General features: G+C 44.2%; 3 protein-coding genes across 3 annotated transcripts in view; all 3 read left to right on the top strand.

Moving 5' to 3' along the window:
- Positions 1–3334: 3334 nt before the first annotated feature.
- On the top strand, positions 3335–4369 carry LOC108432855 (trace amine-associated receptor 1-like). Its single transcript, XM_017706976.1, has one exon. It carries the CDS (start codon positions 3335–3337, stop codon positions 4367–4369), a length of 1035 nt encoding a protein of 344 aa, XP_017562465.1.
- A 7570-nt stretch (positions 4370–11939) lies between these two features.
- The window catches only part of taar1b (trace amine associated receptor 1b), a 36354-nt gene continuing 25138 nt past the window's right edge, over positions 11940–23155 (top strand). Inside the window, exon 1 of the mRNA XM_037537516.1 lies at positions 11940–11959. The gene's annotated coding sequence lies outside the window, so the exon portion shown is untranslated. The remainder of the gene's footprint in view (positions 11960–23155) is intronic.
- LOC108432869 (trace amine-associated receptor 1-like) lies at positions 13620–14654 on the top strand. Its single transcript, XM_017706992.1, has one exon. It carries the CDS (start codon positions 13620–13622, stop codon positions 14652–14654), a length of 1035 nt encoding a protein of 344 aa, XP_017562481.1.

The following is a 23155-nucleotide window of genomic DNA, read 5'->3' as shown; positions in this document are numbered from 1 at the left end:
CAGGCCGATTGGACATGCTAAATTGCCCCTAGGTGTGAGTGTGTGAGTGGCTGTCTGTGTCTGTGTGTCTGCCCTGTGATGGACTGGCGACCTGTCCAGGGTGTATCGTGCCTTTCGCCCGAAGACTGCTGGGATAGGCTCCAGCACCCCCCCGCGACCCTGACGGAGAAGCGGCTTGGAAAATGGATGGATGGATGGATGATGTCGGCCCACCCTTTGTAGTGATAACAGCTTCAACTCTTCTGGGAAGGCTTTCCACAAGGGTTAGGAGTGTTTACGGGAATTTTTGACCATTCTTTCAGAAGCGCATTTGTGAGGTCAGACAATGATGTTGGACGAGAAGGCCTGGCTCACAGTCTCTGCTCCAATTCATCACAAATGTGTTCTGTCAGGTTGAGGTCCAGACTCTGTGCAGGCCAGTCAAGTTCTTACACATTAAACTTGCTCATCCATGTCTTTATGGACCTGCTTTGTACACTGTTATGCAGTTGGAACAGGAAGGGGCCATCCCCAAACTGTTGCTACAAAGTTGGTGCATGAAATTGTCCAAAATCTCTTGGTCTGCTGAAGCATTAAGAGTTGCTTTCACTGGAACTAAGGCCGAGTCCAACTCCCCGAAAAACAACCCCACACCATAATCGACACTTTACACTTGGCACAATGCAGTCAGACAAATGCTTTCTCCAGGCAAGCAACAAACCCAGACTCAAACTGAGAAGAATGGAGAAGCGTGATTTCTCACTCCAGAGAACACGTCTCCACTGCTCTAGAGTCCAGTGGCGGCGCTTTACACCACTGCATTTGACACTTTGCATTGCGTTTGGTGATGTAAGGTTTGGATGCAGCTGCTCGGCCATGGAAACCCATTCCATGAAGCCCTCTGCGCTGTTCTTGAGCTAATCTGAAGGTCACATGAAGTTTGGTGGTCTGTAATGATTGACTCTGCAAAAGTTGGTGACCACTGCAGTTGCTGTTGATACAGTCACTTCCACTTTGTTATAATCCTACTGACAATTGACTGTGGAATATTTAGTAGTGAGGAAATTTCACGACTGGACTTGCTGCACAGGTGGCGTCCTATTACGGTACCACGCTGGAATTCATTGAGCTCCTGAGAGCGACCCATTCTTTCACTAATGTCTGTAGAAGCAATCTGCAGGACTAGTGGCTTGGCTTTATACACCTGTGGCCGTGGAAGTGACTGGAACACCTGAATTCAATTATTTAGTTGGGTGAGTGAAAACTCCTGATTCACATTGGGCCCTGAACTGGGCCAAAACACAATATTAATCCTGTAAGCTGGTGCTGGGTTTCTGAGTTGTTTTGCTTGCTGTACCAGTTAGTGGGCTGGCATTCTGTAAAGCTGGGGTTGCCGAGGCAGATGAGGGGATGGTACAGGCACAAGTATCCTTTGTTATAAACTTTATACAGAACATGCAGAGGACAAGCAGGAAAATAAATGGTGTGTATATCCTTGAATATAACAGAAAACAAGACTATACTGACTACTGTGAACATGAACTATATATAAATACAAAGAAAACATGAGCAGAGAAAACCGAACACTGTTAACTCAAACATAATTTAGAGAGTTAGAAACATGGAACTGACAACACAAACTGAGAGCATGAGAGCACAAACTGGGACCATGAACCAAGGACAAAGAGCCCACGTAATGCTAGCCAAGGAACAAGAGGAATAGAGGTGTATATATACAGCAGAAGAAAAGCTAGACACAACACATTTGGCCTAAGCTTCAGCTACAAAGCGGATTGCATGCCTAGAAGAGATGTCGGACAACCTTGAGAAACATGGGTGAAGTAAGAATATTCGGCTGTTCAGTCTCAAAGAGTGTGCTGAGGGCAGGCATCCCCTTCTGGTCTTTGTGTGTGAAATGCTATCCAAATGGTTAGATTCAGGATCCAACAAATCATTACTTAACTCATTTTTTTTCTCTTTACAATACAATAAAATTCACAAATTGAATATGACTAACACACAATGTAATAATTAACGTCACAGGCCTAGATCAAAAGAATTCTTATAGTTTTGAAAAAGAAAACGGCAGCTGTCACTCTTTTATAGAAAACCTATCTGTCTACTGAGGAGCACAAAAAACTTGAGAGATATTGGGTAATTCACTGTGAAGGCGGAAGCAAGGCCCATGGTGGAAATTGACAGACGAGCCACGACAGTGCTCCAAAGCGTTCACCAGGGTGCTGAAAAGCCCAAAATAAACAGGGGGGGTCTGACTGATTATACACCTTTGACAGGTGATGAAGACCGCAGCTGCAATGCCAAGGGAGCGGGAGAAGCTCTAACTGCTTCTTTTCCCTCTCTCTCTCAAAAACCAGGCTCGACAACAGACTTGAGTAGACTCAAGCCGGCTGTTCTCATCCTCCATGCTCTGAGCTCTTCCCCATGGGACTGCCATGGGTCTTCTACACACCAAAAAGCTTGCACCCATTTTCAGGCTTCAGCCTATTCTCATTAAACTCTCTATTTTGAGTTTGTAATAAACGTCTCTGAGCTCTACTAACCCTGTCTGTGGTTTGTCTGTCTGTCGGTTCTATTAACATCACACATAGCATTCATCAGTCAATCCCTGTACGAAATAGGAAGGAACAAACAAATCTGCTTTACCATGCCTCTCCTAAAATCCACAATAAATCCCAAGTGCATACACAAGTGTTTTGAATGAATGTGAAAAACAACCAAAAATAGCCCTTTTGTAGTATAACTTATAAAATGCAAATGGTTTTTGTATCATCCTTTAACCCAGTTCTGCATGAAATATCCACTAATATTCACTCCCAGACATTCCTAGATAACTGCAGTCCTGTATCTCACATATATTCATAGCCTGATGCCCACCAAAAAAGTGCTAAATTAGTGATGAACTTATGTTGATTTATGGTTTGTTACCTGTCGGGTATCAAGTATCAAGCGATCAGGAAAGGGGAGTGATTCAACATGGGGATGCTCCTAGTACAAGCCTGTAAGCCTATAAAAGACAGTTGCTCATTTGCCAGTGCTGGCTTTGCCCCCTAGCTCTACGGGAAGAGGTAAAACTGGAAAGGTATAATGAGTTGTTTTGATCTATTCTTAATTATAGCATGGTTACAAAGTATTCTTGTTAAACTGTTTATGAGTTTGAAATTATCAGGTATGTGCAACATTTAGAAAATGGATTTTTCAAGAGTATAAAAATAATTTCTTGTTATTTGAAGCAGATCATTTGGAGATTTGTCTTCTTTCATTGCTGTCATATATAATTCATTCATTTTCTGTGATTTATTTATTGTTATGAAATTACTTTACAGAAAAGAAAAGCATGATGGAAATTACTGTAAACCAAAATGGGAACATGGGAAACACTTCACTTTGTTTTGAACATCATCCTAACTCTTGTCAGCAGAATGTCTATCCACTGGCTGTGAGAATTGTGTCTTATTTTGTCATTAGTGTTATTGTACTTCTTACATTGTTTGGAAATCTTGTGGTGATCATAGCCATCACTCATTTCAAGCAGCTGCACACACCAACTAACTACCTCACTCTGTCTCTGGCTGTAGCTGACCTGCTTGTAGGAGGGATTGTGATGCCTCCTAGCATGATGCGCTCTGTGGAGACTTGCTGGTATTTGGGAACCATGTTCTGTAAAATACACAGCAGCTTGGATATTATGTTGTGTAATGCCTCCCTGTTAAACCTTGTATTTATCTCTGTTGAGCGATATTATGCAGTATGTCATCCCCTAAAGTACCACAGTAAAATGACTCCTGTTACTGCTCTGTTCATGATCACTGTTTGTTGGAGTGTTGCTGCTGTTGCTGGAGGATTTATATTTTCAGAGCTAAATGTTCAAGACATAGAGGCTAACAGTGATGTGTTTTGTGAGGGAGCCTGTGTGTTGGTGATAGAGCCCATGATAGGTTTAGTGCTTTCATTGGTTTCTTTTTACCTTCCTATTGTTATCATGCTAAGCATATATCTGAAAATATATCTTGTTGCACAGAGGCAATCACGATTAGTCCACAATGCTCTCTCTCAAGTAAATAAATCCAGAGGTCAGCCTACTATTAATAAGACAGAGAGAAAAGCAACTAAGACTTTAGCCATTGTCATGGGAGCGTTTATGTCATTTTGGACACCATTTTCCATCTACATACTCATTGTAACATTTTATAATTACAGTGGTCCACCACAACTTTTTGATGTTCTTAATTGGATTGCTTATTCAAATTCAGCGTGTAATCCTATTATATATGCATTCTTCTACATGTGGTTTAGAAAAGCAGTCAAAATTATTTTATTAGGTAAAATTGTTGGGAACAGTTCGTCAAAAATGCAGCTGTGCTCAGAATAGAATAAAGAACACCCTAACAATCCCAGAACTTGATGATTATTTCCATTGCAATACTGATGTCAAATTGTAAGAGCAAATGCAAAATGTAAATAAATACAAATGTAAATTAAATAGAAATGTGAAATGTATTGCACACTGCTTAAACAGTGTTCAGAGTACTGACACAAAAAAGCATTATTAATTTCATATCATTCATGAGAAGAGCTACCAGGCCCTACCTCTGACTTTTTGTCCCATATGTATGCTATCTTTAATTATTTTAACAGTTTTTACCTTTTATTTAATTATATATGTACATGGGAAACAGAAGAAATCAATATGTATTCTTAGTCTTTCTTTCTATTTTTTTGTGACTTCATAGAACTGTTTTTTTTTTTCAAATTAATACTTTACTGCTGCCTTTCATGGACTAAATGCAGACATTCTTATAGAACTAGCCTTTAAGGACGGTGCACTGTCTCTGGAACAACTTAACTCTTTGGCTATCTGGCTGGATCTTACAGGACAAGAGATCCATTTCAGTTGAGAGTCCTGAGGAACTTCTCTCCCACAGAACATTTGATTGTGCCATACACCAAGAACATGGTTTTATTCGCCCTTCCAAGTAACCTATAGCCTCCTATTTATTTATTTATTTTTGTTTAAAAGAAGCATGGGGGAACTGGGGGAACCGCTGCAGTTACTTCAAGTTAGAACTTAGACAGAGATTGGTAGCAGCTAAGATCTGAGACAAGATGGGATTTCTTTTATTTTCTCTCATCCTTACTCAGCTATTGCTGGTACCTGTGCAGGACACCTGTAAGCCAGGGGGAATCTTGCTGGCCTAGAGGAGAGACAATTCAGAAGGCTAATTGCAGATGAGGGTGAAGCAAGTTAAGTATCTGTAACTGTATCCTTGGAGAGAAAATAAAATAAGGCAGGGTGGGGAAAGATAGGACAGAAGCGAGAGACAAAGGAGGAAGTGCAGATTGTGCCAAGTGAAGGCAGAGCAGGGAGTTACTGTGCTAGGAGGAGGGGTAGGTCTGCTGAAGTTCAGGCCCAGAACAAGCCACAGGCCAATGTTCAGTCTCCTCATCCTATAGCAATCAATTACAGTCTTATCTGCAAATGTAAGTGTATTCTGCTGTTACTGACTGCTATAATCATATGTGCAAAGGATGTACAGGAGATGAGACAGGACACAACCCTGTGGTTAACCAGAAGAGAAACAGTGGGAAACTATTTATGCACTGCAAAATGGTTACTGATATATGACCTGTACAGCAGATATTAAGGCTAGGCTATTAGCTACTGGGTACTGAAAGCCCTGCCCAGAGGAGGAACTCTGACCAAAAGACTGCAAAGAAGAAGTGTGACAGGCATAATCATCTAATAATGTTTTGTCCTATTGTGAGAACCCAAGCTAAATTCAAAGCCATTTTTGGCAGGACACCACTTTCCTCTTACATAACTTTCTGATCTTAAAATGTGCTTTTGATCAAGGTACTGAATTCTTGATTGCAGTGTTCTTGCTCTGGCCTTGTTCTCAGTCCTGTGGCAATGCTGTTGCTTTTCCCTTTTTTTGCTAGTGAACATTTATTATTTGCCGCCCTCATTCCTGTCTGTGCTTGTCTGCCTGTCCATTTGCAAGGTGGATTTTTTTCTTCAATCAGATCTGTAAAAATGACTGTCCACACTGTTATTTGTAAGTAATCAGATCAGGTTTGAGTTTGGAGACATCACCAACCTATCTTCATGCATTGTTGTAGTAGCTACATAGCTATGCTGGTGATGTGGATTTCAAACGCAGATGCAGGTGAGATGGATGTGCACTTCTATCACTGTGGAATGGACATCACTGGTGTTTGTTGCATTGTGAGTGACATAAAAGACAATACAATTTGAGCAGCAAGAGCATCCAGATTGAGATTCATCTGATTTGGACCTGTCAGTCTGAACATAGCCAAAGTGTGTAATAGGGGCCTGTCTTGCCCTGTGTGACAACTGAACAGGCATTCTCCTCATTGGGAGACCAGAATGCTAAAGGGAAAACCACCAGCCAGGGATGGATTCAAGTGCAGAGCAGTAGGGGTTTAAAATACATTAATTTAACAACATGAAAAGAGGATGAATTTATAGCCGTCTTATTCTTGAGGATAATCAAAGGACAAACAGAAGAGAGAACCAAATTTTGATTGTCTTTTAAAAACCAAAAATATTGTTCTTTAATTTAATTCTTTCTTTTGTTTCCTTGGTTTTTTTACTTTTCTCTTCCACTAAGTAAACTAAATAAAGTGACAAGTTTTCCAACTTGGCCCTTTTTTAATAAGACTAATACTGAGAGCTTTAACTCGAGATGGACCAAATTCTAAAAACACTGAACTGAAGAGAACAGTATGTGCTGTGGTTACCTGAACACCAAAAGACACAAGCATTGAACTGACTGAGCAGAGAGCTGCTTATGAGTTCTCCTTAAGAAGAATGTCTCACTGTGGACACTTTTTGTGAAGCCAGGGCCTTTTGAAGTGCTCTGCTGGTCTGTTGCAAGGGTACAGGGACCTCTGTCTCAGACTCTTGCTATAGGAATATGGGAGGGGAGCAGACAGCGTAACCACAAAGGAAAGTGCCGTCAGAAGGCTTAGAGCAAGAGCCATCCACATAGAAGGAAAGACCACTAGAAAGGGGGGTGGACAGGACGTCCGGGCGAATAGAGGTTTCAGCGGCCAGGCGAGAAGTGCAGTCATGCAAGTCAAAAGAGGAAGAAGTGTGTGAGTCAGACAAGGAAAGCAGGTGCATGAGAGCAGAGGATCAAGGGCAGAGTGAGGACGGATAGAAAGATTTTCTGTGGCGAGAAGAATGTTCTCATAACCTGCACGGCGCTGGGCCGATAAATGCTGTGTGGAACAATTGTTAAGAAGCTGACACACCTGATGTGAAGTATGCAAGGTGAGGGCATGACCTAAAACGATTTTCTCCGCATCTTGTATCATGAGGGCACAAGCTGCAACCGCTCTGAGACAAGATGGGAGGCCTCTAGCCGCAACGTCAAGCGTTTTCGAGTAGTACGCGCAAGGGCGCATCCCCCCCCCATGGGACTGGGCAAGCACAGCAGCCACGGCACCCCCAGACTCCGACACCCAGAGATGGAATGGCAGGTTGTAGTTAGGAAGGCCCAAGGCAGGTGCTGAACGAAGGGCAGTAAGCAGTGCCACATAGGCAGTGTTCATGGCATCGGTCCAAGTCAGGGAGGAAGACATGGGCTGTTCATGGGAGAAGGAGGCCCTCAGGGTCTTATCGTGGGTGGAGCAGTCGGGAATCCACTGTCTGCAGTAATTGATGAGACGCAGGAAGGACATCATGGCCTGTTTGGTGGCGGGTTTAGGAAGGCCTGTGATGCAAGAGACACGGTCAGCAGAGAGCAGGCGTTGACCTTGAGAGAGTTCATGGCCTAGGTATTGCACACGCGGGAGGCAGAACTGCAACTTTTTCAGTGAAACCTTGAAGCCTAAGTCAGCCAGCCATGTGAGAACCAGCCTGGAGGCATCAACACAGGTGCATTCGTCTGGGGCCAAAATCAGGAGGTCATCCGCGTACTGCAGGAGCACAGCGCCCCCGGGGAGGGAGAGGTCTGAAAGGAGGTCCCTAAGCGACGCAGCGAAAGCGGCAGGCGAGTCGCAAAAACCTTGCGGCAAACGAGTCCACGTTTATTGGCGCTAACGGTGCGTGAACGCAAAAATGGGCTGTGTGTCAGGCTCAACTGGAATACTGAAAAAAGCGGAACTGACGTCAATCACGGTGAAAAATGCATGATGGCAAGGAACCGATGACAGAATTGACGTCACGTCAGAAACAATAGGGGCTATCGGCACCGCTGCATCATTTAAGCGTCGCAAATCCTGTGTGAAACGCCAAGACCCGTCCGGCTTAGGAACCGGATTAATTGGGGTATTGTAGGCGCTTTGACACGGGACTACCATGCCCAGAGACAGCAATGTAGTGAGAATGGAGTCGATACCACGCAGTTTGTGTTCAGGCAGTGGGTATTGTTTCACATACACCGGTGTAGAATATTTAAGAGTGACCTCATAGGGTTTACAATCTACACACCCCACGTCATCCTTATGGGTGGCCCAGACCGTGCGAGGAATGGAGCTGAGAGGTTCCGGGATGGTTGAGCTGTCAGAGGGAGAGAGAGAAAAGAAAGCAGGTGAAAAAGACTTATATGATTTGTTAGCAATCTGCAAATCTCTAGAGGGAGAGCCAGTGGAAACAGTCATGCGAGAGCCGCTGAAAGTCAGAGTAATGCCAAGGCGGCTCATGAGGTCACAGCCCATGGGATTAAACGGGCAGTCCGGCATAAAAAACAAACGCATGGGAAAAACGGAGGTCGTCGCAAAGAACTGATAGCGGGGGAGTGTAATGGGGTACAAAGGGCTGACCAGTTATACCCACAGAGCTAGTGGTTCTACATGACAAAGGGCCCTCATACTTAGGTCCGAGCGAAGAAAGCGTGGCACCAGTATCTATGAGAAAACTGAGGTCCACGCCCGACACGTTAAGCGAAATAACGGGAAGATCGTGGTTCTGGAAAGAGGAAAAAGTAGTGCTAAGATAAGCTTCACTCGGGACCAGACTCTGTGGGCAGCCCTATACTGGGGGAGGTGGAGGAAAAGGGCCAGGAGGACGAGGAGGACCCTTTGCCTTTGCCTTCAAGTCTCTCGCACGTTTTCTACACTCTGGCTGCCAATGACCCTCCCTGCCACAGTAATGACAGTTCCCTGGTTTTCTATCAGGGGCTGGCCTGAACCTGGATTTCCCTGATATTGCAACAGAACTGTGTTAGGGGCCATATCAAACAACCCATCTGATTCCATCATACGAAGCTTCTTCCCTACATCCTGTATTCTCAAGTTACTCCGATCAGTTAGCTGCATTTTCAGCATCTGCTGACAATCAGCACGACAGTTACTCATGAACGTATTAATGAGCAAAACATTCGGGTCTTTCTCATTCACATCCATACCACCCTGGAAAATCCAAACATTCTTAAACCTTTCCAAAAACTTAACAAATGGCTCACCCTTCTCCTGCTTACATGAGGTTACTTGAGACAAATCCTGCCTACGCTGTTTGCGAGTGGACAGATATCTAGTCAACAAAGCCTGGAGCCTGTCCATAGCATCAGGTTCCTACCATATATAGCGAGTGGTGAGTGAATATGTCATACCACGACGTATATCCCTCTTTCATGTAGGGGAGGTCCCATTGCGGATCCCCAATGAGCAGAACTCAAATACCCTGCATCAAAAGTCCCATTCCTAGGGTATGGCGGAATCTGAGGATTACTCTCAGTCCGTCCTGCTAGGTTAGAGAGAAACGGGTCAATATAGTAGGCCAGATTACATCGCCTCATCCAATCAGCAGGTTTCTCATCCGGCTCTGGTTTGGGAAACGACGTACCCATAGCAACAAACACAATACAAATACAAACAACACAAATCTTGGGAGTCAGAGGGATTGTGAGCATAAAACCACTAGGCGCCTAGGTTTGTACCCTCGTTACAGGGGCAAAAATCCTGCTTCATCTCATACTCCCGCCCACCAGACAGGGCTGGGTAGGTTAGCTGAGCCAAAAAGGAACGCGATATCGTCAACCAGGCAGAGGTCCAAAGGAAGGAAACGGACTTACCAGGTGAGGATATCACGTCGGGGTCGCCACGACTGTTAGGAAGGGTCTCCTTGAACAGTGTTCTCCCTCAGAAACCAGAGAATGAAGCGATAAACCAGCTTGGTGCAATGATGAACACTCTCGTAGAGAGATGAGTGATTTATTCAGCACAAAGCACACAGAAGAAGGGGAAGTCCCCTCTTTATAAACACGGAGAGCCCGTCCCATGTGCACACAGGCAGCCAGGAAGGGCCCGACCACATTCTAACATATGTCGTAACCTGCTTGTCCATACATGGAGTTGTTTTTCTCCATCTCTGGATGTGCTCAGTTCAACATCAAAATCCAGTAAGTCAAAAGTGCAAGTGGTTTGCAGAATGAAAGAGGAACAATAGTTATTAACAGCCTGTAAGTTTGCACAAAGGGCAGACACCCTTGCACCCTCAGCAGAGTCTAATGTTATTAATACATGTTAGTCACCGGGGAAGAGACAGGCCAAAGGAAAGTTAACCCTTTCAGTACCTCTTAATCCGAGACCATGGTTCTCAGGCGGAAAAGGGTGGAGAGCCCTCTCTGGGTCAGGGATAGGCTTTTGCCTCAAGTGGAGGAGTTCAAGTATCTTGTTCACGAGTGATGGTACAAGGGAGCAGGAGATTGACAGGCACGTTGGTGCTGGGTCAGCAGTGATGCGGGCTCTTTACCGGTCTGATGGGGTAAAGAAAGAGCTGAGCCATAAGGCAAGGCTCTCGATTTACCGGTCGATCTACGTTCCCACCCTCACCTATGGTCATGAGCTTTGGGTAATGACCAAAAGAATAAGATCACGAATACAAGCGGCTGAAATAGGTTTCCTCCGCAGGGTGTTTGGACTCTCCCTTAGAGATAGGGTGAGAAGTTCGGTCATCCGGGAGTGACTCGCAGTAGAGCCGCTGCTTCTTCACATCGAGAGGAGTCAGCCAAGGTGGTTCGGGCATCTGGTTAGGATGCCTCCTGGACGCCTCCCTCGGGAGGTGTCACAGGTAAGTCCACCTGGGAGGAGACCCCGGGGAAGACCCAGGACACGCTGGCATGACTACATCGCCCAGCTGGCCTGGGAGCGCTTCAGAATCCCCCTTGGAGAGCTAGTGGAAGTGGCTGGGGAAAGGGAGGTCTGGGCCTCATTGCTTAGGATGCTGTCCCTGCGACCCGAACCCCGGAGAAGCGGCAGATAATGGATGGATGGATGGATGGATGGATGGATGGGTTATAGCCTTTTGTCTGGGATAGGCTGTCTGCTTGTTCAAAAGCAGAACCAGGCTCTGGGACAGGTGGCGGCCGGGAGTGGGCAGGGCTTTGGCAACCCCGGCTCATCCAGGAAAGTGAGGAGGGAGAGAGTGGAGATGTCTAGGCTGGAGGGAGAGGAAAGAACCAGTCTAGGGTGTGCAGGGTAGGCGGCCATTTCTGGGCCATATTCCCCATCCATTCCTGAGAGCACTGCAGCCTCAGCAACAGTCAGGAGGTGCTGGGTGGACTGAGGTTCAGGAAGGTCAATCTCTACAGGCTTGAGCATATTGTGTGGCATGTGGGAACTCAAGCACTTCAAAGGCCATGCTCTCATAATCCTCCTTGGGATAAACTCAACAGCAGCAATAATCCTACTACCAATGTAGCTACAATGCCTAAATAATAAAATGGCATTGTGCTTAATATTGCTGGCTATTGCAGGTGTTACTAAAATACTTGAAATAAATGTAATCAGGCAATGTTTACTTGCTGTTTCTTGTGCACTGATATCCTAATAATCTTACATATTACAGTTGTCTATATTTCCTTGTCTCTTTCCTATTTTCTTGTCTCACTACCAGCGTGTATTAATCAGAGTTTGAAATATTTTTAGGGTGCAGAAACAGGGACTGGAGAGGCCCAGGGGGCAGGAACAGGGACTGGAGATACAGAGACTACAGGTAGGTCAGGAGACGCTGAGCCATGGGCAGGTCAGGAGACTCAGATGCTGTGGGCAGGTCAGGAGATGCTGATGGTCAGGGAACAGAGAGCAGACATAAGCTGAACTGCACTGACTTGGGGTGCAGATGGGCCTACTGTGATGTCCTGGAAGGCAGGTGGGCCTGCTGCGATGTCCTTGGCGGCAGGCAAGGCAGCTGCCGTTCATTGCTTTCCAGAGCACAGGGTGGCACCAGAGGGGCCTTGAATAAAAAATCCAAAATGTCCCAGGGGGGTAACTCGAAGCCCTCTGTGTGGTAGTCATTAATTCTAATGAGCCTAACAACCCACTTCCAACATTCTTCACCCCCGTGAGCAAATCACTTATCTTGCTGTTGGGTGAAGCAGTGTGACTGTGACATTTTATATACACTATATTGCCAAAAGTATTTGCTCATCTGCATTCACACGTGTATGAACTTGAGCAACATCCCATTTTAAATCCATAGGGTTTCATATGATGTCGGCCCACTCTTTGTAGCGATAACAGCTTCAACTCTTCTAGGAAGGCTTTGTGAGGTCAGACAATGATGTTGGACGAGAAGGCCTGGCTCACAGTCTCCGCTCTAATTCATCCCAAATGTGTTCTGTCACGTTGAGATCAAGACTCTGTGCAGGCCACTCAAGTTCTTACACATTAAAATTGCTCATCTATGTCTTTATGGACCTTGCTTTGTACACTGGTATGCAGTTGGAACAGGAAGGGGCCGTCCCCAAACTGTTGCTACAAAGTTTGGAGCATGAAATTGTCCAAAATCTCTTGGTCTGCTGAAGCATTAAGAGTTCCTTTCACTGGAACTAAGGCCGAGTCCAACTCCCCGAAAAACAACTGATTATACACCGCTGACAGGTGATGAAGACTGCAGCTGCAATGCCAAGGGAGCGGGCGAAGCTCTAACTGCTGCTTTTCCCTCTCTCTCTCAAAAACTAGGCTCGACAACAGACTTCAGTAGACTCAATCCGGCTGTTCTCATCCTCCACGCTCTGAGCTCTTCCCCATGGGACTGCCATGGTTCTTCTACACACCAAAAAGCTTGTACCCAGAGCTGCAACTCCCAGAAAGTACAAATGAAGCATGAAATATCCACTAATATTCACTCCCAGACATTCCTAAATAAATGCAGTCCTGTATCTCACATATATTCATAGCCTGACGCCCACCAAAAAAGTGCTAAATAAGTGATGAACTTATGTTGATTTATGGTTTGTTACTTGTCGGGTATCTAGTATCAAGCAATCAGGAAAGGGGAGTGATTCAACATGGGGATGTTCCTAGGACTGTAAGCCTGTAAGCCTATAAAAGACAGTTGCTCATTTGCCAGTGCTTGCTTTGCCCCCTAGCTCTACGGGAAGAGGTAAAACTGGAAAGGTATAATGAGTTGTTTTGATCTATTCTTAATTATAGCATGGTTACAAAGTATTCTTGTTAAACCGTTTATGAGTTGCATTTATCAGGTATGTGCAACATTTAGAAAATGGATTTTTCAAGAGTATAAAAATAATTTCTTGTTATTTGAAGCAAATCATTTGGAGATTTGTTTTCTTTCATTGCTGTCATATATAATTCATTCATTTTCTGTGATTTATTTATTGTTATGAAATTACTTTACAGAAAAGAAAAGCATGATGGAAATTGCTGTAAACCAAAATGGGAACATGGGAAACACTTCACTTTGTTTTGAACATCATCCTAACTCTTGTCAGCAGAATGTCTATCCACTGGCTGTGAGAATTGTGTCTTATTTTGCCATTGGTGTTATTGTACTTCTTACATTATTTGGAAATCTTGTGGTGATCATAGCCATCACTCATTTCAAGCAGCTGCACACACCAACTAACTACCTAACTCTGTCTCTGGCTGTAGCTGACCTGCTTGTAGGAGGGGCTGTCATGCCTGCCAGCATGATACGTTCTGTGGAGACTTGCTGGTATTTGGGGAGTTTATTCTGTAAAATATACATCAGCCTTAACATTATGTTATGTAATGCCTCCCTGTTAAACCTTGTATTTATCTCTGTTGAGCGATATTATGCAGTATGTCACCCCCTGCTGTACCACAGTAAAATGACTCCTGTTACTGCTCTGTTCATGATCACTGTTTGTTGGAGTGTTGCTGCTGTTGCTGGAGGATTTATATTTTCAGAGCTAAATGTTCAAGACATAGAGGCTAACAGTGATGTGTTTTGTGAGGGGGCCTGTGTGTTGGTGATAGGGCCCATGATAGGTTTAGCGCTTTCATTGGTTTCTTTTTACCTTCCTATTGTTATCATGCTCATCATATATATGAAAATATATCTTGTTGCACAGAGGCAATCACGATTAGTCCACAATGCTCTCTCTCAAGTAAATAAATCCAGAGGTCAGCCTACTATTAATAAGACAGAGAGAAAAGCAACTAAGACTTTAGCCATTGTCATGGGAGCGTTTATGTCATTTTGGACACCATTTTCCATCTACACACTCGTTATAACATTTTATAATTACAGTGGTCCACCACAACTTTTTGATGTTCTTAGTTGGATTGCTTATTCAAATTCAGCGTGTAATCCTATTATATATGCATTCTTCTACATGTGGTTTAGAAAGGCACTCAAAATTATTTTATTTGGCAAAATTGTTGGGAACAGTTCCTCAAAAATGCAGCTCTGCTCAGAATAGAATAAAGAACACCCTAACAATCCCAGAACTTGATGATTATTTCCATTGCAATACTGATGTCAAATTATAAAAGCAACTGCAAAATGTAAATAAATACAAATGTAAATTAAATAGAAATGTGAAATGTATTGCACACTGCTTAAACAGTGTTCAGAGCTTTTTTAAGTACTGACACGAAAAAGCATTATTAATTTCATATCATTCATAAGAAGAGCTACCAGGCCCTACCTCTGACTTTTTGACCCATATGTATGCTATGTTTAATTATAACACTTTTAAAATTTTATTTAGTTATATATGTACATGGGAAACAGAACATTTGATTGTGCCATACACCAAGAACATGTTTTTTTGCCCTTCCAATTAACCTATAGCCTCCTATTTATTTATTATTTTTGTTTAAAAGAAGCATGGGGGAACCAGGGGAACCCCCCCTGGTAATCTTGAATACTGATGGAGTATGGCCTGATGAGAAGGAGCTGTTTAAGACTGGTGGCTTCATTAACCTCCTCCTCAGAGAAGGTGACAAAATTCTCAGAGGTGAGAGAAGACGGTGGTGGGGGAGAAGGAGAGTAGAAAATGCTGAGGCCCTTGCATGTATCAGATGCTGATGCTTCCAGTTTCCCCCTGTAGAAGGATGACTTTGCTGCAGTTACTTCAAGTTAGAACTTAGAAAGAGATTGGTAGCAGCTAAGATCTGAGACAAGCTGGGATTTCTTTTATTATCTCTCAGCCTTTCTCAGCTCTTGCTGGTACCTGTGCAGAACACCTGTAAGCCAGGGGGAATCCTGCTGGCCTGGAGGAGAGACAATAGAGAATGTTAATTGCAGATGAGGGTGAAACGTTAAGTATCTGTAACTGTATCCTTGATAGGAAATAAAATAAGGCAGGATGGGGAAAGATAGACATGACAATTGAAGCAAGAGATTATCTGAGCAATGAAGGGGGGTTACTGTGCTAGGAGGAGGGGTAGGTCTGCTGAAGATCAGGCCCAGAACAAGCCACAGGCCAATGTTCTGTCTCCTCATCCTTTTTGCTAGTGAACATAATATTTGCTTCACTGCTGCCCTCATTCCTGTCTGTGCTTTGTCTGCCTGTCCATTTGCAAGGTGGATTTTTTTCTTCAATCAGATCTGTAAAAATGATTGTCCACTCTGTTATTTGTAAGTAATCAGATTAGGTTTGAGTTTGGAGACATCGCCAACCTATCTTCATGCATTGTTGTAGTAACTACATAGCTATGCTGGTGATGTGGATTTCAAAAGCAGATTCATGGATGTGCATCATCTTGCCCTCCAAATTCTTAAAAAATTCTCTGGCATAACCATAAATTCTTGGCACTCTTCTTGAATTCCAGCACTTCTGTCACTGTGGAATGGACACCACTGGTGTTTGTTGCATTGCGAGTGAAGAAACGACAATCCAATTTGAGCAGCAAGAACATCCAGATTGAGATTCATCTGATTTGGACTGTCAGTCTGAACACAGCCAAAGTGTGTAATAGGGGCCTGTCTTGCCCTGTGTGACAACTGAACAGGCATTCTCCTCATTGGGAGACCAGAATGCTAAGGAGGAAAACCACCAGCCAGGGATGGATTCAAGTGCAGAGCAGTAGGGGTTTAAAATACATTAATTTAACAACATACAAAGAGGATGAATTTATAGCAGTCTTATTCTTGAGGACAATCAAAGGACAAACAGAAGAGAGAACCAAATTTTGATTGTATTTTAAAACCACCCCCCACCCCATTCCTCCAAAGCAAGTGCTAGCAGCTCCTGATCCCCAGCATTGTGGTTGCATTCTGCACAGGTAAGGGTAGTAAAAAAAAGGCACAAGGACAAAGTTTACAGCCAGTCCTGGAAGATTGGGATGCCAATGTCGCTACACAGACATCGGAGGCATCTACCATCACTAAAAAATGGTAGCGCAGGTTCAGGGAGTTGCAGGACCAGAACAGTGTTCAGGTGAAGTTTTAGCTTATCAAAAGCCTTCTGTGCTTCCTGGGTCCACTGGAACCATATTGAGCCTTTCTTTGTGAGGTTGGTCAATGGGGCAGCCACAAGGCTGAAATTTCTAATAGAAAAAATGAAAGGTTTTGAGTTCGTTCATTAATCCTAATGGCATAATGTGGTACTTATGGCGTACACATTAATTCTCAGGGCATCATGTGGCAGGGAATTATGAATGTTGTCTTCCATTTTTTGTCCTGGCACATTCTAATGAGGTTAGACACTGCAGAAGTCCAGCTTAGTGAAAAATGGATGCTTGCTGCAGTGCCTCAAAGGCTCCTTGATAATTATTTTGTTTGCTCCAGCTAGCAAGGTGGAAGGTTAGATGAAGCCCACTGCTACTGCATCCCTGATGTATTCCTCCATGGCTGTTCCATCAGGACCCAAGACATTCTGCGGAGGTAGAATTTGGACTTTGTGTTCGCTAAAGACATCCAATAGATTGTAGCAGTCAGCCAGGACTTGAGATAGGTCAAGACTGGCAACTGGATCATTTACATTGAGGCTCCTAACCTGCCACAAGCTGGGTCAGCCAACCCAGTCATGGATCATGATGCTGCAACCAGGGAAGCCCTGAGATCAGTTGCAATTCGGGGGACTTGAGCAAAATCTGCTCAATGTGCTGACCTAGTCATAGGGTGAGAGGCTGAGTCTACTGGTTGACCAGCCCCAGCCCAAGAGGGCAACTGTTGATAGCTGAAACTGGTACAGAGAACTTGGTTAACTAGTGATTTAGATTTAGGGTCTTGACCTAGGAGATATCTTAAAAAATCGCCTGCTGCCCCACAGCCATTTCTTGTGCAATTGCCCCTGGGAGAAGGTAGCGGTAAAGAAAAGTATAGGTGCCTTCGGGGAGTGACCCTGCTCTGGCACTGGTCCCCTTTTTTTAACAGACCTTGGCTTTTCCCCTTTCAGAGCATTCAGGACAGAAGTGGTCAACTTGCCCAATGTAAAGGCACCTGTGTTCCCACACGTGTTGCTTTCTTGACAGGTTTGGCAGGTATGCCCTAAATGCATGGGCTGCTTGGCCTATCAGGGTATGATCAAAAACCCACAGGAGTTACGAAAGGGAATATAACAAGATTAGACTAGAACCTAATACTTACCATTATTGTAACACCAAATTTACCAATAATGTAATACTTTATTGCATTATTAGGAAATTAATTTCTCAGGTAGATCAATTGTAATACTCTATTACATTATTAGGAATGTACTATTATTTGATGTAATATTATATTATGATGTCCAATGGATAATGTAATAATTTTCTGTTGTAATGTAATTTTTTCTTATAATGTAATAATGTATTTAATTATAGTTTATAGCTGAAGCTGAGAAAGCCCAATAAAACAGTTTTAATATGTTGGTATTAAATTGTTGGTCACTTGTGTCTTGTTGACACTATCTTCTTCATTTTGTACCTTCAGAAATACCAATGTTCGAGTATTCTGTATGAGACCTGTATTAAAAGCCTCTCACTATTAAAAAGTCAAGAATTTCAAAACAAGTTTTCCATTGATCATATTATGATAGTGACAGCTTTGGAAGGCCCTTTTCTGTTCCAGCATGACTGTGCCCCTGTCCACAAAGTAAGCTCTATAATGACATGGTTTGGCAAGTTAGATGTTAAGAAACTCCAGTGGCCTGCATTGTCCTGACCTCAACCCCACTGATCTGTAATGTTGATAGCAAGCCAGGCCATCTTATTCAATAACATGCCTGGTATCACCAATTCTTTTGCTGAATGGGCACAAATTCCCATTTGGGGAGTGCATTCTTTTATGCATTCTTTTACAAGTGGTTTCGAAAAGCCCTCAGAGTTATTTTACTACATCAAATATTTAAGAGAAACTCCTCCAGAATGCAGCCGTTTTCAGAGTAGTACAAAGCAATAAAACATCATTCACCAAAAAAAAAAACAGTTCAATGTTAGGCAGTGTTTTGTGCATTTGTTGATTGATTGTTTTAGTATTTGGCATCAGGGATTTGCTACGGTATCTCACCAGTTTCAGCTTCAGCTTGATTATAGGCTAAAAACCTATAAAAAGACATAATACGCGTATGGTTTTAAACTACTAAACATGGACTAACATGGCTTGGAACTGTGTAAAAGGGGTGGGGAGATGACCTTTGAGATGATATTTGCATTGTGGTTGACTGGGAACCATTTTGCCCTTTGATGCTCAATAAAACAAAGGCCTTTTCCTTCCTTCCACAAGAACTCAGCAACTGAGGACTTTTTTCATTCCTTTTTATCCTTTTTCCTTTTTGTTTTATTATTTCATTTCTTTAAATTCTTTTTGAAGACAGATTACAGACAGTTATTAAGGCAATAGTATAGATAATATCATTAGTTATTTATAAATGTCCAGACCCTGGGCAAAAAGAGAGAGCTCTTGGTTGCAACACCCTACTCCAACACAACCACTAAATCTAGCAATAAGTGCAATCAGGTGTGTTTGACTAGGTAAATCTCCAAACTGTGCTGGACACTTGTCCTCCAGAACTGCAGTTGTGCACCCTTGCAGTACAAAGTACAGACTTGAATTATGGCCTACGTTATAGCCTTTCCTCTCCATGGATCACCACCTTAACGTGGTGGATGGGTTTGCATGCTTGAATGATCCTAGGAGCTATGTTGTCTGCAGCAAAAGCTCCTGGTAGGGTCTCCCATGGCAAACTGGTCCTAGGTGACAGGTCAGACAAAGTGTGATACATAAATAACCCCTATGAAAAGACAAGAACATGACTTGTGTACCTGGGACCCCACCCTGGAGCCAGGCCTGGGGGAGGGGCTCGCCAGCGAGCGTCTGGTGGCCGGGCATTTACTCATGGTGCCCGGCCGGGTTATAGTCGGCTCACCTCAACACACAGCTTGGGCTCTGGGTCCAATCTCCTTGAGAGGGACTGGACTTTATTCTTTTCTGGAGTTGCCCATGGTGAGAGGCGGCGGGCAGGTGTGGGGTTTCTCATAGCCCCTCGACTCGGTGCCTGTATGTTGGGGTTTTCTCCGGTGGATGAGAGGGTAGCTTCCCTACGCCTTCGGGTTGGGGAACGGGTCCTGACTGCTGTCTGTGCTTATGCACCGGACAGCAGTTCAGATTACCCAGCCTTCTTAGAGTCCTTGGGAAGGGTGCTTGAAAGTGCTCCTCCTGGAGACTCGATTGTCCTACTGGAGGACTTCAACGCTCACGTGGGCAATGACAGTGAGACCTGGAGGGGTGTGATTGGGAGGAATGGCCTCTCTGATCTGAACCCGAGAGGTGTTCAGTTTTTGGACTTCTGTGCAAATCACAGATTGTCCATCACGAACAACATGTTTGAACACAAGGATGTCCATAAGTGCACATGGCACCAGGACACCCTAGGCCGCAGTTCAATGATTGACTTTGTAGTCGTGTCATGGGACTTGCGGCCATGGGTTTTGGACACTCGGGTAAAGAGAGGAGCTGAGCTGTCAACTGATCACCACCTGGTGGTGAGTTGGATCAGGTGGTGGGGGAAGATGCCGGGCAGACCAGGCAAGCCCAAACGTATAGTGAGGGTTTGCTGGGAACGTCTGGCAGAAGAACCTGTCAGATTGATTTTCAACTCACACCTCCGTCAGAACTTTGACCAGATATCGGGGGAGGTGGGGGACATTGACTCAGAATGGGCCATGTTCCGTTCCTCCATTGTTGAAGCGGCTGACTGTAGCTGTGGCCGTAAGGTAGTTGGTGCCTGTCGGGGCGGTAATCCTTGAACCCGGTGGTGGACACCCCAGGTGAGAGATGCCATCAAGCTGAAGAAGGAGTCCTACCGGGCATGGTTGGCCTGTGGGATACCAGAGGCAGCTGGCAGGTATCGACAGGCCGAGCGATCTGCGGCTTCAGTCGTCGCCAAGGCAAAAACCCGTGTATGGGAGGAGTTTGGTGAGGCCTTGGAAAGTAACTTTAAATCGGCTCCGAAAAGATTCTGGCAAACCGTCAGGTGACTCAGAAGGGGAAAGCAGTGTGCCACTAGCACTGTATATAGTGGAGATGGTGTGCTGCTGACTTCGACTGAAGACATCATTGGGCGGTGGAAGGAATACTTTGAGGACCTTCTCAATCCCACCGACACATTCTCCAGTGAGGAGGCAGAGTCTGGGGACATGGGAATAGGCTTGACCATTACTTTCCACAAGGGTTAGGTGTGTGCTTATGGGAATTTTTGACCGTTCTTTTAGAAGCGCATTTGTGAGGTCAGACAATGATGTTGGACGAGAAGGCCTGGCTCACAGTCTCTGCTCTAATTCATCACAAATGTGTTCTCTCAGGTTGAGATCAGGACTCTGTGCAGGCCAGTCAAGTTCTTACACATTAAACTTGCTCATCTATGTCTTTATGGATCTGCTTTGTACACGGGTATGCAGTTGAAACAGGAAGGGGCCATCCGCAAACTGTTGTTACAAAGTTGGGAGCATGAAATTGTCCAAAATCTCTTGGTCTGCTGAAGCATTAAGAGTTGCTTTCACTGGAACTAAGGCCGAGTCCAACTCCCCGAAAAACAACCCCACACCATAATCGACACTTTACACTTGGCACAATGCAGTCAGACAAATGCTTTCTCCAGGCAAGCACAAAACCCAGACTCAAACTGAGAAGAACGGAGAAGTGTGATTTGTCACTCCAGAGAACACGTCTCCACTGCTCTAGAGTCCAGTGGCGGCACTTTACACCACTGCATTTGACACTTTGCATTGCGTTTGTTGATGTAAGGTTTGGATGCAGTTGCTCGGCCATGGAAACCCATTCCATGAAGCTCTCTACGCTGTTCTTGAGCTAATCTGAAGGTCACATGAAGTTTGGTGGTCTGTAATGATTGACTCTGCAAAAGTTGGTGACCACTGCAGTTGGTGTTGATTACAATCACTTCCACTTTGTTATAATCCCACTGACAGTGGACTGTGGAATATTTAGTAGTGAGGAAATTTCACGACTGGACTTGCTGCACAGGTGGCGTCCTATTACGGTACCATGCTGGAATTCATTGAGCTCCTGAGAGCGACCCATTCTTTCACTAATGTCTGTAGAAGCAGTCTGCAGGACTAGTGGCTTGGATTTATACACCTGCGGCCGTGGAAGTGATTGGAACACCTGAATTCAATTATTTGGTTGGGTGAGTGAAAACTTTTTGCAATATAGTGTAGCTCTTCTAGAGGTTAGCTGAGAGGGGAAACTCCTGATTCAGTTTTGGCCCTGAACTAGGCCAAAACACAATATTAATCCTGTAAGCTGGTGCTGGGTTTCTGAGTTGTTTTGCTTGCTGTACCCCTTAGCAGGCTAGCATTCTGTAATGCTGGGGTTGCCGAGGCAGATGAGGGATGGTACAGGCACAAGTATCCTTTGTTATAAACTTTATTCAGAACATGCAGAGGACAAGCAGGAACATAAATGGTATGTATATCCATGAATATAACAAGACTATACTGACTAAGAAAACCTGTGAACATGAACTATATATAAATACAAAGAAAACATGAGCAGAGAAAGCCAAACACTGTTAACTGAAACATAATATAGAAAGTTAGTAACATGGAACTGACAACATAAACTGAGAGCATGAGAGCAAAACTGGGACCATGAACCAAGGACAAAGAGCCCACATAATGCTAGCCATGGAACAAGAGGAATAGAGGTGTATATATACAGCAGAAGAAAAGCTAGACACAACGCATTTGACCTAAGCTTCAGCTACAAAGCGGATTGCATGCCTAGAAGAGATGTCAGACAACCTTGAGAAACATGGGAGAAGAAAGAATATTCAGCTGTTCAGTCTCAAAGAGTGTGCTGAGGGCAGGCATCCCCTTCTGGTCTTTGTGTGTGAAATGCTATCCAAATGGTTAGATTCAGGATCCAACAAATCATTACTTAACTCATTTTTTTTCTCTTTACAATACAATAAAATTCACAAATTGAATATGACTAACACACAATGTAATAACTAACATCACAGGCCTAGATCAAAAGAATTCTTATAGTTTTGAAAAAGAAAACGGCAGCTGTCACTCTTTTAAAGAAAACCTATCTGTCTACTGAGGAGCACAAAAAACTTGAGAGATATTGGGTAATTCACTGTGAAGGCGGACGCAAGGCCCATGGTGGAAATTGACAGACGAGCCACGACAGTGCTCCAAAGCGTTCACCAGGGTGCTGAAAAGCCCAAAATAAACAGGAGGGGTCTGACTGTTTATACACCTTTGACAGGTGATGAAGACCGCAGCTGCAATGCCAAGGGAGCGGGAGAAGCTCTAACTGCTTCTTTTCGCTCTCTCTCTCAAAAACCAGGCTCGACAACAGACTTGAGTAGACTCAAGCCAGCTGTTCTCATCCTCCACGCTCTGAGCTCTTCCCCATGGGACTGCCATGGGTCTTCTACACACCAAAAAGCTTGCAGCCAGAGCTGCAACTCCCCGAAAGTACAAATGAAATGTAGTTTTCCTTCTTGCACCCATTTTCAGGCTTCAG

Source organism: Pygocentrus nattereri, chromosome 4 (genome assembly GCF_015220715.1).
Source record: "Pygocentrus nattereri isolate fPygNat1 chromosome 4, fPygNat1.pri, whole genome shotgun sequence".
Classification (NCBI taxonomy): Eukaryota; Metazoa; Chordata; class Actinopteri; order Characiformes; family Serrasalmidae; genus Pygocentrus; species Pygocentrus nattereri.
Note: the sequence above shows the minus strand (reverse complement) of the source record. Positions and strands in the feature narration are given on the sequence as shown.

Bases quoted from the DNA above. Each gene is read 5' to 3' on its own strand.
- LOC108432855 (XM_017706976.1), top strand. From the start codon at position 3,335: ATGATGGAAATTACTGTAAACCAAAATGGGAACATGGGAAACACTTCA.
- LOC108432869 (XM_017706992.1), top strand. From the start codon at position 13,620: ATGATGGAAATTGCTGTAAACCAAAATGGGAACATGGGAAACACTTCA.